The sequence below is a fragment of the Achroia grisella genome, unplaced genomic scaffold, assembly GCF_030625045.1.
Source record: "Achroia grisella isolate CSIRO2021 unplaced genomic scaffold, CSIRO_AGI_Agris_v1 utg660, whole genome shotgun sequence".
NCBI classification, from domain to species: Eukaryota; Metazoa; Arthropoda; class Insecta; order Lepidoptera; family Pyralidae; genus Achroia; species Achroia grisella.
Genome location: NW_026712984.1, coordinates 5,939,854 through 5,957,336, shown reverse-complemented (window position 1 = coordinate 5,957,336; position 17,483 = coordinate 5,939,854). Strand labels below are relative to the sequence as shown.

The window sequence follows — 17,483 nt, the reverse complement described above, 5'->3', positions numbered from 1 at the left end:
CAATAAAACTATTTTGTAGTGACTTTCTTGCTTAAATATTTCTATTTTCTTTTCTTAAAACTAGACGTCCACAAATAAACTCGCATCCAAAGCCTTATAAGAAAACATAAAAGAAACCTCACAACCAATAGTAGAATGAAACTGCTTATGAAGTTTGTTAGACATCGTCATTTGCACCAATAATTACTCAGTTTATACTTTTAACATACTATTTATGTAACTTTAACCAATCGGGTAACGTAACTTATATCACTCACTCAAAAAATCTTTCATATTATTCATTCAGTGAATGATTGAAAACTAGTGATTCATTCTTGCTTGGCGTCCTAAATTTAATTATTCAGTGCCGCGCATAATTTGTATTAATTGTACTTGTATTGCGAATACAAAGTATTATAGTGTTTTTAATAAGTCAAAATGGCCGACAAATATGATAAAAATGGTTACAACAGCAGTGATTTCAAACGAAACTCAAATTCCGGTTCACAAGAAAATAACCAAGATGGCGAAAATGCACCTAATCTAAATGAGAAAGCCTCCGAATACATGAGGGAGTTGTTGAGCGAGAAAATAAAATTACACGCACAAAAATTCCCGCTATCCGTTAAACTAATTGACGAAGGTAAGTTTGTATGTTTGTTTTATAATTTGCATGTCATACTTGCTACTGAATATCCCGTTATATTTTGGCACGTGTTATTTTCAATATAGTTGTTTTGGCAAGTGATATTTTATCTTTATCTTCTTATTAACGGTCTCATTAATCATTGTTTAATCAGTCCGTCATAGTTACCAATCTCCACATTGCGCAAATACATCATAGCAAGTTTAAATAAGCCGGAACTGACATTCGTAGACGTTGAAGGATACCCATTGTAAAATATCATTCTATTGAATTCCTGATGAATAAACCACACTAATCACTGCCGACTGACCTGAATAATTGACCTCGTCGTAGTTTCCACTGCTGCTTACTCTATCGTAGCCCATTATCATTTATCTATATGTATTACTAGCTACTCGCCCCGGCTTCGCCCGGGTATACATGTGTTATATATTTAAACCTTCCTCTTGAATCACTCTATCTGTTAAAAAAATCGCTTCAAAATCCGTTGCGTAGTTTTAAAGATTTAAGCATACATAGGGACGGACAGATTGTGTATATATAGACGGACGAAGCATAGTCCCATAGCCGAATCCTTAAGACATGTTCACGATAATCATAAACTATCATGTACTATCATCATATCATTTTCATGAAGTTTGCAACATTGTATAGTCATACCGTTCAATTAAACATCTTATAACTGTGTGAAAGCGGTTCCCCCTGGAAACCATCTTGATAAATTCTTGGTGAATTTGTTACGATGAGCTAACTGACCTGACCTCATGCTCATCTTATCATTCTCCACTGGTGCCCCGCCAGTGTAAACCGTTAGCGCAGGCAAAAAAACCTGAAATAGTATATTGCTAGGAATGGGGTGAACAGTCCACATTACTAATGATCCCCTTCTACGGTTTAGAACTTATGTGCTACTGTTGTCATCAAACTTTTAATGTATTAATTTACTAATAAAGGATATACCAATAGCAGAGAGAGAGGACACACTCCCCCTCTGAGTTACAGACCATTTTGTCTCGTTTATTACTTTTAAATCTATACTAACTATATAACATTATGCTAGGACCAATAGAAGCAAAGCATTAGTGAAAAATATTCAAAGTATATATATTTGAGGGCTTCCAAAGATAATTGCAATAGTGATTTTAATAACCATGTGAATGAATTGTGGGCATGCTAGTTTTGTTATATGCAGCAATTATGTAGGTTTATTATTTGAAACAAATAAAGATTATTATTATATTTTAGACTTCGTCCATGTGGAATTTTACTTAATTTTTCTAAAATAAAAGTAGCCTAAGTTACTCCTTATTACATCAGCTACCTGCCAATAAAACTCCCGTCAAAATCGGTCCAGCCATTTCAGAGATTAGTTGGAATAAACAGACGGACAGACAGACAGACAAAAATTTTATAAAATGTTATTTTAGTGTATGTACTGTATTTATATTATATATTTATATGCATGTAGTAAAAAACTGTTATTTCAATGTTACAAACAGACACTCCAATTTTATTTATATGTATAGATATATTGTAATTTCTTTACAGAGGTGACCCGTGTACAGACAAGTGGACGTGCCCCAGCAAAGGAATACAAATATGTTGATGTCCACAATGAGAAACCAATCAAAGTCGTCGCTAAAGTTCTGGTACCCGTCAAAGACTACCCAAAAGTGAGTAGTAATTTAATAATAATGATAATTTATTATTATTTATTAATTTATCCTCAATGCACCCAATACAGAATATAGTACAGTACATTTGATGGACTTAATGCCATGTGGAATTTTCTACCAGTCCACCATAGATGGTGCAGAGAATAGATGTCGGCCGGGTTATAGACATACCAGATAATGTTCAGGACAATTCACTTAACTGCTGTGCCGTTTTAGTAATTGTCAGTACAATGGAATGTTGAATACAATGGAATGTGAATTGATGTTTTGAATTTATTTAAGGGTATTGGAATTACCCTTAAATAAATTCAAAACATCTGTTAAATCATATTTACTGAGCAAGGCCTATTACTCACTAAACGATTACTTGAATGACGAGCGTGCATGGCAATAGTTTTCATGTTTGGGATTTTCATTTAATGTTAGATAGACACCTATATAAATACCTATGCATTGTAAATAAACTGGATTTAAAAAAAAAGTAATTCAATTGAGTTTCTTGCCAGTTCTTCTCAATTGGATCATCTATATGCCGAACTGGACGGTAGGGAAAAAAAATTATAATGTAAACTTGACATTCATAAGCAGCTAAAATGTCCTACATGAATAAATTATTTTTGAATTTGAATTCAAATTTAATGTTTGTAAATGTATATAGAGAAAGAAAAATTTTCTTATAAAAAAATAATGTAGTACTTATAGAATAACCCAACTAAAGGAAGGGGGTATTTCTTATACTCCTTATCCTTTTTCCTAATAATAACAAGTTACTACTAATCTATACAAATAAATAAAAATTATTTGTCTGTTTGTTGTTTGCTTGACTTTTGGCTGACTTTCACTTGCCAATAGCTAATGTTACAAGGAGTGACTTGGGCTACATTTATTTTAGAAATTTTACTTATAATGTAGAGGAAGTCCCAGCTATCAGCTAGTTATAAATGTTCCTTAATAATTTTCTTTTTAGTTCAATTTTGTGGGCAAACTTTTGGGTCCAAAAGGCAACACCATGAAGCAGATGCAAGATGAGACTATGTGCAAAATGGCTGTACTTGGACGTGGGTCAATGAGAGACAGGTAATGTTGTAAAACCTTTTTGCTTCACTTACGACAAGAGCACCACCTCCTTCAGCTATCTATTAGCAGGAGAGATCTACCTAAGGGCTTTTTGAGCTGCAACCCAGAGCCCTGTGGATACAAAGGTCCCCCAGCCCCCACTGAAAACAATAGGGGATATATTGACTTACCTATCATAAGGTTAGCAACCTTGACATCAATCAACTCATGCATGTGGCGCGTCTATCAAACGGAAAGGGGAATTTCCCGTCGCTTGTTTTTGGTTTGTGTTTTTTTTAAGCTGAGTAATATAATGAGATAGTCATACTTAAGTAATTTTAGCCCAGCCACACAACTTCATGATTCAGCCTTGTCTTTTAGATATATAGGAGAAGTAAAAGAGAAAATTCTTTCTTTATGCTCCACAATTAAAAAGCAGCAGTAATAATGCAGTACAACATTTGAGAGAAAATATGCTTTACTAGCTCTGCTCGCGGTTTTACCCGTATGAAATTTATTGCCTATGTATTATTCTGAAGTATAGGCTGTATTACTGTAGATTTTTATCAAAATCCTTTTAGTACTTTTTGCGTGAAAGAATAACAAACATCCATCCACACTCACAAGCTTTCGCATTTATTATATTAATATTAACATTTGCATATAGATAGTTATTGATGATGATAAAGGAATAGTGCAAGCTAATGGCGATATTGGTACATTGATATTGCATTTACAACAACAAAATTATTAAATTACTATAGTATACATACTCTTTTTTTATTTCAGATTATAATTAGTTTATCATAAATTGCAGTTTAAGAATATTTTAAGGAATAAAGACAATTATTACATAGTTAAACAATTTCTTTTTAAATTGCTCAGACGGAGAAGAATTAACTTTTGCCAACTTATATATTTATACAGAAAGAGTGTAAAATTAAAATATTAAAAAAAATATATGCATTAAAATAATTACACGCACACTGTCATGTATTAGTCACATACAGGCATATATACTCTTGTTTATTTGTTGAAATCTGTGGTTAATCTATAGTCTTACTGAATGTTAAAATTAGTTATGGCCGAATTTCGACCACTAATACAATTTAATAGCCATGCAATAGCAATTTCCTTATCACACCTTATTATTTTTCTATTACTGTTAAAAAAGTATTTCAATATCCTAAAATGTTAATAGTACAACTAAAGTATTATGAATACAGACAAAAAGAAGAGGAATTCCGCAACTCATTAGACCCGAAGCATTCTCACCTGTCCGATGAGCTCCACGTCGAGATCTCCGCGCTGGCGCCTCCTGCAGAGGCCCACGCAAGGATTGCGTACGCTCTCGCTGAAGTTAAGAAGCATCTGACACCGGACACCAGTGACATGATCCGGCAAAACCAGATGCGCGAGATTATTGACAGAGGTTTGTTGTGTTCAATGTACCAAAACGTAAGATCGATCCGCCGTCCAATTCTACAACGGCCTGAGCCAAGGTACGAAGCCCCCCTAGAACTAAAGTCGTATCTATCAGGTCCCGCCTAGCCTTCAGCCGCTCCATAGGTCCTTCCGCGGGTTTGGAGTGCCATCCCACTCGCACTCTATCGTCCGGTGAAGCTGTAAAGGCCAGTTGCGGCCAACAGCATTAAAAAAAGCAACCTAAAGGTCTTCATAGACCTTAAAATAATGATAGGGACAATATCGGACTGTCACTGTTAGGTTGTGGTACCTAACAGACAGTCCTCTTTGTCGGGGTTACCTTAAAGCCAAAGAAATTGATACGTAATTCTGAAGTGTGTAGTAGTGACCACCCAACATACACTAAACCTCGGAACGGTGAAGTCGCTCGTGAAACCTGTGCACACCAGAAAGTTTCTGCACTTCTAGTAATAGCTTGACTGGCTACTTTAGTAGTCTCAGGTCCATACGCAATACTAGGTCCTACTTACATTTATCTTACATACTGGAATTACCTTTAAATAAATTTAAAACATCAGTTAAATCATATTTCTTGAACCTATTATTCACTAAAGGATTACTTAAATGACAAATGTGCATTACAGTAGTAGTTCCTGCACGGAATTTCATTAATGTTACATATTATAATGTTAGATATTATGATTATTATATAGATACCTAAATAAGTACATAATAAAAAAACGAACTTAAAAAAAAAATTCAGTTTAGTTTCTTGCCAGTTCTTCACAATTAAACCTGTCTGCTGAACTGAACTAATATAAACGCGAAAGTTAGTATGTATGGATAGATAGATGGTTGTATATTACTCTATCACGTAAAAACTGAACAGACTTTGCTGAGACTTTATAGTAATACAGCTTGTACATCAGAACAACATATGCGGATGACACCATAGGCTAGTGTGGGATAAATGTAATTAAATTTATACTAAAGAATATTTAAACAAAATATCAGATTGCGACAGGAGATCGACATGTTGCGTAAAATTATATTTAGTTGAGCACTATCTGTATACAACTTGTGGTGTAGCTAAAATATTTAAAACTAAACATAAAAAATAATTGACTTCTTGTTACATGTAATATTTTTTTAGTACATCAACTAACAATAATTGATTTTTGGCAATAGTTTAAATATCTTGATATATTTTAGTATTTAAACTTTGACCATTAAATGTAACCAACCAAAGACATGGGTAGGGGCTTGTTGAGAAACTTGATATATTTAAAGTTTTCTTGTATTCTCTAATCAAAATTATAAAAACAAAATTATATTATGTCACTTCACTCTCTACCATCTTACCATTAAATACATTTTTCCAGTCATAAATAGTTTTACTATATATTTCAACAACTGGGCTACAAATTACTGAAGTTGGGAATTAATTTAATTTAATAATAATATAAACCAACTGGTACACGGGTGGGACTAAATATTACTGAAGTTGAGACTTAATTTAATTTAATAAACCAGGATTTTCAATTAGAAAAACCAAGACAATTTAGTTTAAAAATGAGACCCAATAATAGAGTTGGAATAGCTATTAATATGTAGTGAAAATAGGTAAAATGAAATTCTAGTCATTAAAACAAACATATTTTTTAATTTCAAAAATCCCAGGATGTTGCTTAAATTCAGGATGTCCCGCTAACTACAAAAACTAGGTCATGTCCTGGGAAAACAGGATGGTTGGTAACTCTAACATGGATAATAAAATGAAATAAACCACGTGTATTCGATTGTCATCAGATATGGGCCCGCCGCGACCTCTACTGGCTCCTGGTCCGGATGTCCAGTACAATCCGTATGCAGTCACAAAACGAGCCCTGTCGTACCAAAACCCAATGAAACCCATCAATGATCACAATGCGATACCACCACACAAAAAACAAGGTAGATTGAACTTTATTTTCTAATACATATAGTTTATTTTACTACACAAAGTGTGTGTACCTTATCCTTTTTAGTTTATACAAACCTCTATAAGAAAAACCATCACACAAAAAACAAATATATTTTTTTTTTTTTTTATCTCAGGACAATTCACACACCGCCATCTAGACCCACGTTAAGCTACCTAAAGCTTGTGTTATGTAGATTGAACTTTATTTTGTTTTACATATAGTTTATTTTACAACACAAAGTGTGTGAGACTTATTCTTTTAATTTTATATGAAATTGTGTTATATGATACCTCTACATAACAAGGTAGATTGAACTTTATTTTCTAAAACATACAGTTTATTTTCATAACACAAAATGCGTGAGTCTTATCCTTTTTAGTTTATACAAACCTGTATTAGACAATACCAGCACACAAAAAACAAGGTAAATTGAACTTTATTTTCTAATACATATTGTTTGAATGTTTAATTGAAAATGTGTATGCAATAAAATTCTCATGTAAAATTAAAAAAGTATTCGAGAATAAAAAAAATATATGTTATTGCTTATTTTTGTACATTGACAGTTAATACAGGCTTTAGTCACTGTTAATAGACTGAACACTTAAGAATTTTCATTAAAACTAAAATCTCAATCAATCCCATTTAAAATATTGAAGTGTTTTCTTATTTTCTAATAAAGAAAGAAAAAAATATCAAATAAAGAAAAAAAAGCTTGAACGAAATAAGGTAAAAAAGCTTGAAGTGCAATAGCTATATAATTTTGTATAACTCAAATGCAATAGAATCATATCAGATTTTCCCTGAGAAATGAAAACTGTTGCTTTTCTAACGTATGGGCCCTAAATCCGCAAGGCTTCTCGTTTGAGCTCAGTCAGAGTATTGGACTATTTCTAACCAAACTCAAATAGAAATGTAACTATTTGTCGACCTCCTGTCGCAGTGATAAGCATATTGCCTTGCTTATGAAGTCCCAATTCGATTCTCGGTTGAATGTTTTTAACTGAAATTGCAACTAAGGTGAATGTTTGCATCACAAACTTACCATGGACCATCAGTGCTATTCCCATTCATGCTATTTCTTTGGACTAAAGTACTGTGTATATGGGAGGTATGATATACCTCCCATATACACAATAATGGTTGTTCCTTAGTCTCTAGTAACATAAAAAATAATAAAGTAGTCTGTCCTAAATTGTATTAATTCTCGTTTTATTAATAGAGGCGAGACTAACAAATAAAGACTTAATTTGATTCACATTGATTTTACAGGACCACGACCTGGACCCCGGCCGGGACCTGGAGGCCCCCCGGGCCGTCCACGCATGCAGGCGCCGATGGGGCGTGCCATGCCGGCGAAGAATAAGGTACTCAGTATCCTGGACCGCGCTCGCACTGCGATGGAGTCCAACTACAGCTATGACGACCCCTACGGACCTCCGGAGCCACCGGTAAGTGGGTCTATTAAAAATAGGGCTACGGTAATCGTTTAATATGGATGTCCATGCCCGCATGCAGTGGAGAGAAGTATACTAAAGCTACGGAAAAATTAAATATAAAATAAGAAACATTGTCATTCGCGAGATGACTAAAATTAAAGACTTATTTCAATGTGGTTTAAGACAGAAATGGAAATGGGCATATAGCTAGCTGTACTGAACTGAAGGTGGACTCGCCAATTGACAAAATGGCTAGGAGAAGCAGACAAAAGGCGAGTGGGTGGTCAGAGAGTAGGTAGACAGAGAAGATGGTCTGAGGACATCAAATATTGTTTATATGTTATATTAATAAAAATAATTACTGTAAAATTTCATCAAAATCCGTTCACTAGTTTTTGCGTGAAATATTAACAAACTTTCGTGTTTATAATAATTTAATAAGATTTAAAATAAAAGAATATAAGTAATTATATCAGTTGTTTAGTACGCATAACACGAGCTTTGCTTACCGTGCAACTAGATGGTCTGTGTTAATTGTCCAGGGTTATTTATTTATTAAATAAATTACTTGTTATAGGTGCGCGGCCTGCCACAGAGGGCGGCGCCTGAGTCGGAGTTCTTCTACGAGCGCAGCCACGAGCGGTACTACGAGGACGAGCCCTACTACAAGGAGGAGCGCGAGTTCAAGACGTCGGCCCGCGACGTGGGCACGCGCCGCCCCGCGCAGCACCCGCAGCACCCGCAGCAGCGCCACTACGCCAGGGCTTCGCCCTACGCCCGCCCCAAGTAGATACCGGCTGTTCGTATCGATTTAGTGCATGGTGCGGTCACCCATCCGTCCTTACCACCTATGTAGTTATTTAAGTAACTTTACCTGTTATAAAATATACACATTTAACATACTAGCCGTGTCCGCGACTTCGCGCAGCGCACGCAACGGAAGTCCTCAAATATGAACAATTTTCCCCGTTTTTGCAACATTTTTCACTGATGCTTCGCTTCTATTGGTCGTAGCGTAATATTATATACCTTAAAGACTTCGACAAATGGACTATTCAACACAAAAATATTTTGTCAAATCGAACCAGTAGAGTTGGAGATTAGCGCGTTCAAACAAATTTTTCAGCCATATATATTAGTATAGATAAAACAATAATATATTAAACCTTACTGTACATACATAATAAACATGGTATAAAAGGCGAACTAAATACTAGAACTTAATGACAATTGACTACTTACTCTTTAGGATAATCGGGAATAGAGGGATATTTAATCAAATAAAGGAAGGTAATATTATTAATACGTTAATAAATATATTCAATAAGATTTTTTAAGGGCTCTCTCTCACACACACGCACGCACGCACGCGCTATGTATCTTCTGGGTCATTACATCACATTCTATTACTACACACAAAACCCTTGGTCCTACCCACCAGACCGCGCCTATGCACATTATTTTCTGTTCGCTTTTTATTTTTAATTTTGTTGTTTATTAAATATTTTGTTGCTTTTATATTTTTTTTTTCGTACATAGTATTGGACTGCAGATTCTAATTTGAAGTTGTTTTTCTTCCAGGACCGCACCTAAAAAGCGTTCGCAATAGGTGAGTAGTATTCTGTCTCGAAAATCTTAACTCTTCATTACAAGCAAAACCGAAGAACAAACAAAACATCTAAAATATGAAGAAACTCACCAAACTATAAATTAAACTATAAGTACATCGCTATAGGTATAGGCACTAAAAATAATTATAATTTTCTCTCATACGACGGACCAAAATCCTAACATTGTGTTGCTGATTTGTAATTGGTATGCAATATACCAAGATAAAATAACGAGACAAAAACAAATAACTTCTATAATATAATTATAATTCTTTTATATTAAATGTATATTAAAAATTCAGTTTTTTATCAAATCTAATGGATTTAATATAGAAGTTGCACATTAAATAATAAATAATTAAATGCATGCAGTTAAATAGAGGTTGCAAAATTTTTATAATAAAATCAATATGGTTACGAGCATTTGTGACTAATAAATCTAAAAAAAAACTAGTTGTTTGAACAAAATACTTTTTATTTTTCATAAAAATTAAATTTAAGTATAGTTCTCTCGTCATGTTTATTCAAATAATAGTAGGGATAAAGTTAATTCAACATGTTTTGATTAAAACAATGAACTAGCGAGTAGGGGCTCAAAATATTAATAAAAATATTTTATGTATGGCTTCTTTCAAGCTGCTAAATGTGTTGAAACATGTTGAAGATGTATGACAAAGTGTTGTAATGCAAAATTTGTGTGACTTTGAAATAAATAATCCTAATTTTAAAAAATGATTTTGATTTTAAACTAATTGGACTTTCAATACCTGATAATACGACATCCGGTAATATTTTTAAATTCCGGTTAAATACGACTTGGAATAGTGACGATTCCAACCCAATATTATTTAAGTATAATTAACCCGTGGATATGCGAACTGCCATGGATAGAGAGGGTGGCGGAAGATGGAGGAGGCTTTTACCCGATGGGTGCCACATAATAAGAAAAAATAATAAAATAAACCAAAAGTATAATGTTTGAAAAATATTATGTGGATATTAAAGCTATGATAATAAAAATCCGTGCATATCTCTATTGGTTTGACTATTATTAATTCATATTTATACACTTAAATACATACTACATTATGAAACTGTTTGTATCCCAAATAAGTTAAAATAAAAATAGAATAATATAAAAAAAAAACTGTACACATGGGACTGATTAGTACTCATATAATATATACACTAAATAAAACTATAAAATTGAATCTGATAACATTTAGTATTTTTGTTAAAAGTTTTTTATAATTTTTGCAAACATCAGTCTATTCTGTAACGTTTTTGTTAACTATAATAATTTTATTACTTACGCTTATTCATTTTAATTTATTCTGTTTCAGTAGACAGATGTGATATTATATATTTTTAATTTATTTATGACTGAGACTAAATTTTCAGTATTAGTTTTTTTTTTAAGATTAGCCGGTCTTTATAGCTTGGTTAGTTTTTATTTTATGTCATTTTTAGTATCGACATATGCATCGATAAAATGATTCTAAAAAATGCTTAAGAAAATGGCCGTGAAAGTTTATAAAACAAAAAAATTAACCAATTTAACAATTTACGAAAGGTACGACAGGTAAAAAGCCATACAGCTTTATGTTAATCATTTAAAAGGTGATCTACATAGGGAGATAAATCTCATCATTATAAGATGTTGTAATAAATATTTTCATTTGCAATTTCACTGAAAATCGTAATCTCAAGATCTCTCAAAAAAAACTTTAAATACGAATGACTAAAGATTATATATACTTATGGAAGTAATAAAAAACAGTATTAAATAGGAAATATATTAATATGATAGAAGAAAAGTCAGTAATATTGCAAATTAAAATAAATATTAATTTAATAATATATCATGCTCAATTAAAAACTACTATTACTATTAAACAATCCATTGTAAATAATGCAATACTAATGATTAGGCCTGGCTTCGTACGGGTGGCGTTGTTGTACTGATCTTAATTTTATTGAATATAAAATATACCCTTACTATTTTATTACTCTGTGATAATGCGTGAAAAGATGAAAGAATTTTAAAATCGGTTGAGTATTTTCTTTAATTACTAAGATAACATTAAATATATCTCCTTTTTAATTTTAATAGAAATTTATCTAACTTAATAATAATAGTAGTCAAAATTTATTTATGAATTTTAGCTCTTGTATAACTCGATAAATAAAAATGTAAAAATATGTTAATAATAGAGTTATAAAATATAAAAATTTTGATATCTGACAAAATGGATAAAATAAGATTTCAAAGTATTAAAAACTAGATAAAACACTACCATTGATTTTCTCAAGCTTAAGGCCTGCCTGATGAAAAATGACTATACATAAGTATCACTACGGACATTATGTAATACCGTTTTCAAATCAAATCAAAATATCTTTATTCATGAAGATCTATTACAGACTCTTATGATATGTCAAATATCGTCAGTTCATAGTGCTTTCGAGCTAAAAATAACCGTCAAGAAACTCCGCTCATATTCACGGCTTGTACATGTTTACTAAAATACAGATTCGTTTTTAAATTCAAATTAGAGAGAATAGAGAGACAACCAGCATATGCTATTACAATTTTATATTTTTCTGAGACCAAACGTGTCAATCATATATCCGTATTCTGTAATATAACTAAATAGACTCAATTTAGAGTCCAATATTGCAAAGCAGCAAATCAATAATAAATTATTGAACCATCTCACATGATTTTGGAAACTGGATACGCTATATAATTAAACCACATATATTTAGATATTATGTGGGAAGATAACTAACAAACAGCTATCAAAAAACGCTATAAATATTTAAAAATACCTCATAAAAATAAATAATCTGTTGAAAATTTACTGAAAAATGGATAACACCAAGGCTTTAAACTTGAATACACAATAATTAACAAACAGGTAAAAATAAAAAATAAAAACAAAATGGCTGACCATACTGCGATAAAGGTAAGTGGCTTTTCTTTTGTTAGTTATATTGTAGCATTTGTTATTGTTGATAATGGATTTGTTCACCCGCCTGCGCTAACGGTTTACGCTGGCGGGGCACCAGTGGAGAATGATGAGTGTGAGGTCAGGGCACAGTGTGTCCTGACCTAACACTCATCTTTTAACGGTTTATGCTGGCGGGGCACCAGTGGAAGATGATAAGATGAGTGTCAGGTCAGGTGATAAATTCACCAGGAACTAATATAAAGATGGTTTCCATGGGGAACTGGTTCAAGGTCAACGTGGTACATTGCTAGCAATGTTCATTAGTTCATCTTACTAACAATCCCATTCTTCCAGTAGTAGAGGCAATAATCAGTGCTCGGGTGATGTTCCAATTGCTTAAAATATAGTTCTGAACATATGGTAACATGCAGGATTAGACTTAATCGTGACAATATTCATGATTCTGAACGGATTTCCACAGAAAGTAAAGTAAACACTCTTTACATGGGTAAACACATTTTAAGATATGGGTAGTCCAAATATAGATTTGGACTACCCATATATGTCCAATTTGGACTACCCATATCTTAAAATGCTGTCCTTTATCCGAGCAGTGCTAACAAAGCTTCTTTGCGGGAGAAACAGATACCTCTGTTGACTCTACAGTCCAATTTGTTTACTTTAAAATACTTTGTATTAATTAAAAAGAAAACATGAAATGTATGCATCTTTTTTTTTTATCTGTATATCTAATTTTTCTACCCGGAATTGAACCCAGTACTTATTATAGCTACTACTATGATTTCCATTTCAGCTAACGTCAGTAGATTTGTATTTTTCATTCGCTTGTCATTTGTAACCATTATTTTATAAACTGTGTTTTCTTTGACAGATTTATTAATAAAATATATTTAAAAACAATCTCATTTCGTTTCATTTCAAATAAAATATTGTGTTCAGTGTATAAACTGCATTTATTACATAATGTTATTAAAATAAATAATATTACAAACTTGATAAAAGCTCAATTATCATGCAATTATCTATAAGTAGAAAATAAAGCTTCGATAGAGCTAACTTATATCTAAGTCATCGTTATATTATATATATATATATGTAAGGGGCTATCGATAAATTAGGTCACTTGTAAGGGGATGGGAGAGGGTTGACTCAACCGTCTCACCAATTTTTAGCACTTCAAGCCGCTAGCTGCATCTGGCGGTCGTATTTAACCGTAATAAGCATAAAATGAGGTTAATTAACCGTTAACAACGAAAAATGCATTTTTAACCGCTTGGTTATAACCGTTAATAACCGGTTTCGCATCTGTGGTGTTGACAGTCTGATATTGTGTAACGAAAGGTTGTATTTACTAACATGAAAACTATTTCTTACATTTTGAGACATTTTTATTTTAGTAGAAATCACGAATTCTTTAACTAGCATCTGTGACAGAGGTCAAAACTATAAAAAATATTTGACGCAATTTATCGATAGCCCCTAATTAAATGTGAATTTATAGTCGATTGGTGCAGAAAATTATCACTTAAAAATATGAATGGAGACTGCTAATTATTATATAAATAGAGGTTTTGTATTTTACCAGGAGCTTACGTAACTATGTTATTAACATTTGTCAATTGTAACATTAACATTACAATTTTAGCTCGAATTTGCAACTCGTTAAAATGTTGATAGTGAATCGCAAACTCGCCCTATAATGCATTACAATTGAGAATTGGTAATAAAATAATTACATAATTTAGATCCTAGGTACAAAACAATTAACACCACAGCGCCATCTAGTGCCAAGGTAAGCAGAGCTTGTGTTATTAGTACTAGACTACTGATATAAATACATAGATTTTTTTGTTTATACATATATAGTATACATAGAAAACAGCAGGCTGATACAATCATACTCCTCTAAACGTTTGTACTGTGCAAGGAATCGAACCTGTGATCGTCGGGAGTAAAGCGGCGTGCTATCCTCTAGACCACCGAGGCCGTGAATACAATGATTGTATTACAAATCGGTAGTTACAATATTATAGAAAATTTCCATTATTTAGAAATAATGATGATGTAGGAAAGTTTAACAACTTATCGCGGTGTTGTAAGAGAAAACTGAGGATAGGGATCAGTGGAGTATCGAGAAATCTGAAATATTACGTCGCCTAGCCAGTGTAGTATGGGGAGGGTACATATTAAGATAAAATTAAGAGAAAAAAATGCTTAAATTAGTGATTGAAAAAAAAAGTTTTATAAACAAACATTTTAGAAGCACAAGTATTGCGTACAATATATTCCCATGTCAGATATATTTACATAGATAATGGAATATTCATATAAAATAAAAGATTTTTTACATGTCATTAATACTTTTGTGTAAATAGATATATTAAAGAAATTTGACTAAATCAACGAGGTCCATCGTTGCTCATGACTAGACCCCAAAACAAAAAATATATTTAAAAAAATCTTAGAAAAATAAACAACTACTTTTTTATACTACCTACTGGGAAATGCGAAATTGTTGCAACTCGAAATATTCTTATGACTTAGGGTCAATACTTATAATTGGTGCAAATAATAAAAATACAATGTTTATTAGGTTTATAATGCAGGCTGTTTGTATGGACGATGCGAAGATCGAGCCACAAATTAATACGCCATAGACTATTTGAAATGTTTTCCACAAGTAAATGGTCTAATAGTTTTTTTTTAAGTTATAGCTACAATTATTTACATGTCTCATCCTCAGTATTTGACTATTGACAAGACTGATATTTGTGGAAGAATTTGTTGATATTAATGGCACCAGAACAAAAAAAACTTGGTTGTGTTTTAACTTAATGTAGTAAAATTACCAATAAAAAGAAGGCTTAAAAGAATGAGTTATGAATAGCAGTAATAAGGATATTTAGTTGTCAAACATGTAACAATGGGCTGTTGAGTAGTTACTAGTTATAATGTTTATGTTGTCTGTAGTTACTAAAGTTAATGTTTTATCTATAATAATATTAGTCTGAGGTGTTTTGTATTACAATGAGTATGAATTCGCGGTCAGGTGCAATGAGGATCTCGTGTCTTCTACTCCGCAGTCGTAGGAATGTGAGCTCGTTTGTGGAATCCTGAAAAAGAGAAATTTCTTTACTGTAAGTATATGGTTTAATTAATTACAGTTTTCAGTAGATAGATTTTAATAAGAACTTGAAAGTATAGAAGAGGAGTGGATTCTAAGTACTGGGATAGCATCACATGAATGGTATCACAGGTCACATGATAATGTGATGCAGAACCGCATCTCAAAGGATCAAAGAAAATCAAAGGATTTATGGGCTGCAGCCCAGGGCCCATTGAATATAAAGAGCCCTCAGCCCCCACTGAAAACAATAGGCAATATTTAGATTAAAAAATCTATAATATTAAAAAACCTATCATAAGGTTGACAACCCTGAGATTAATCAACCCATAGATGTGCATGTCTATAGAAGGGAACGGAGAATTCACTGTTGCTTGTTTTTGGTCAGTGTATTTGTTTACTTGAGTAATATAATTAGGTAGACCCATTTTAGCCCAGGGCCCCACAAATTCACAATCCTCCCCTGATGTGATGGCTGTAGTGCTATTTATGTACATAGACAATGGTTATCACAAACCATCAGGTAAGCTATCACCTTGTTTGCTATTCCAATTGCATAAAATATTTATTTTTTTATCTAAACTTGATGAAGTTGAGATTATAGAAATTAAATATAACAGAAAATTTGTTAACATTTAAATCAAATACATTGTAACACTACTAAATTATAGTATCTTCCCTAAACATTTTATATATAAAGATTCTCATAAGATGCAACTCAGTACAACATAACAGGGACAATTTAGAAGTAAAGATATCTAAAAAGATGTAACTCAGTACAATGCATAACATACTCCATTGTAAAAATAATTAGTATCTTAGATTATGTAAAGTGATGAACCTAGATGCATGACACATCACCTCTAACACATCTTTCATAACGAGTAATTTGTCTTGACTGAAATAGGACTTAAGCAACTGCATGCACTATTACTTTCTAATGTAGTAAATAGAAGAGATTCAGTGCTACCCTGAAGGTATTTTAGTTTAAAATGTAAGGTTTACCATTTCTCTTACGACATTCCTCGCCTTTTCTGTTAATTGACCAATCAATCCTGAATAAAGTACTGATGTGGCGTTGTCTAGAGAACTCTTTATGGGGATACCTGAAAGGTAAACAATATGGTTTCTTAAAAAATTCAAACTTTCACAAAATCAATATGATTATAGGTCGATTTATATAATATAATTAGGGCAGGTAACCATGGAATCGCATAAAAATCGACCAAACCTTCGTGATTTACGATCACTACGCCCATTACACCTTTGTGAGCTTGAATTCGTTTGATTGTGTCTTCTACTTCAGTGGCCTGGAAATTAAAATTATTTATAGTGTTTACAAAGTTACATACTTAAGAAATCACTGGGTATTTGAAATATATACCATTTTTGAAGATTGTTTTTATGAAAATTATTTATATGATGTCACAGGCACAGCAGTTTCAGAGTTCAGATTATTTTATTCACTGGCTCTGTGCTAGAACCAGATGCGGTGTTGTATGTCATTTTGACATCATTGAGCTGTCATTTAATAGAAATGTCTCAGTTCAGTTTCGCTGTCATATCCTGAATTGACATTTATTTGACAG

The 17,483-nt window shown here is 32.5% G+C and overlaps 2 protein-coding genes across 4 annotated transcripts; one reads left to right on the top strand and one right to left on the bottom strand.

Moving 5' to 3' along the window:
• Positions 1-170: 170 nt before the first annotated feature.
• On the top strand, positions 171-10,276 carry LOC131849551 (glycine-rich protein GRP33-like). 3 transcript variants are annotated; one of them, XM_059199634.1, is made up of 8 exons: positions 202-622; positions 2,174-2,298; positions 3,269-3,378; positions 4,584-4,789; positions 6,592-6,735; positions 8,019-8,197; positions 8,763-8,971; positions 9,767-10,276. In XM_059199634.1, exons 1-8 carry the CDS (start codon positions 418-420, stop codon positions 9,792-9,794), a joined length of 1,206 nt encoding a protein of 401 aa, XP_059055617.1. In that variant the 5' UTR covers positions 202-417; the 3' UTR covers positions 9,795-10,276. The 3 variants fall into 3 exon arrangements, with proteins under 3 accessions (XP_059055619.1, XP_059055617.1, XP_059055618.1); XM_059199635.1 differs by having other exon boundaries at positions 214-622; positions 8,763-8,984; XM_059199636.1 differs by lacking the exon at positions 6,592-6,735 and having other exon boundaries at positions 171-622.
• Positions 10,277-15,507: 5,231 nt separating this feature from the next.
• Positions 15,508-17,364, bottom strand: LOC131849794 (dynein light chain roadblock-type 2-like). Its single transcript, XM_059199913.1, has 4 exons — positions 17,279-17,364; positions 17,126-17,204; positions 16,900-17,000; positions 15,508-15,883 (listed from the first exon to the last, which is right to left on the bottom strand). The coding sequence occupies exons 1-4, from the start codon at positions 17,279-17,281 to the stop codon at positions 15,773-15,775; spliced, it is 294 nt and encodes a 97-aa protein (XP_059055896.1). The 5' UTR covers positions 17,282-17,364; the 3' UTR covers positions 15,508-15,772.
• Between the last annotated feature and the right edge of the window lie 119 nt (positions 17,365-17,483).

What these genes read in the sequence shown, in the direction of transcription:
- LOC131849551 (XM_059199634.1), top strand. Translation starts at nt 418, where the DNA reads ATGGCCGACAAATATGATAAAAATGGTTACAACAGCAGTGATTTCAAA. An exon ending in CCGTCAAAGACTACCCAAAA is followed by an intron (nt 2,299 to 3,268) that starts GTGAGTAGTAAT and finishes TTTTCTTTTTAG; the next exon opens with TTCAATTTTGTGGGCAAACT. An exon ending in ACGGACCTCCGGAGCCACCG is followed by an intron (nt 8,198 to 8,762) that starts GTAAGTGGGTCT and finishes TACTTGTTATAG; the next exon opens with GTGCGCGGCCTGCCACAGAG.
- LOC131849794 (XM_059199913.1), bottom strand. An exon ending in AGTGATCGTAAATCACGAAG is followed by an intron (nt 17,001 to 17,125) that starts GTTTGGTCGATT and finishes TTTACCTTTCAG; the next exon opens with GTATCCCCATAAAGAGTTCT. An exon ending in GGAATGTCGTAAGAGAAATG is followed by an intron (nt 15,884 to 16,899) that starts GTAAACCTTACA and finishes TCTCTTTTTCAG; the next exon opens with GATTCCACAAACGAGCTCAC.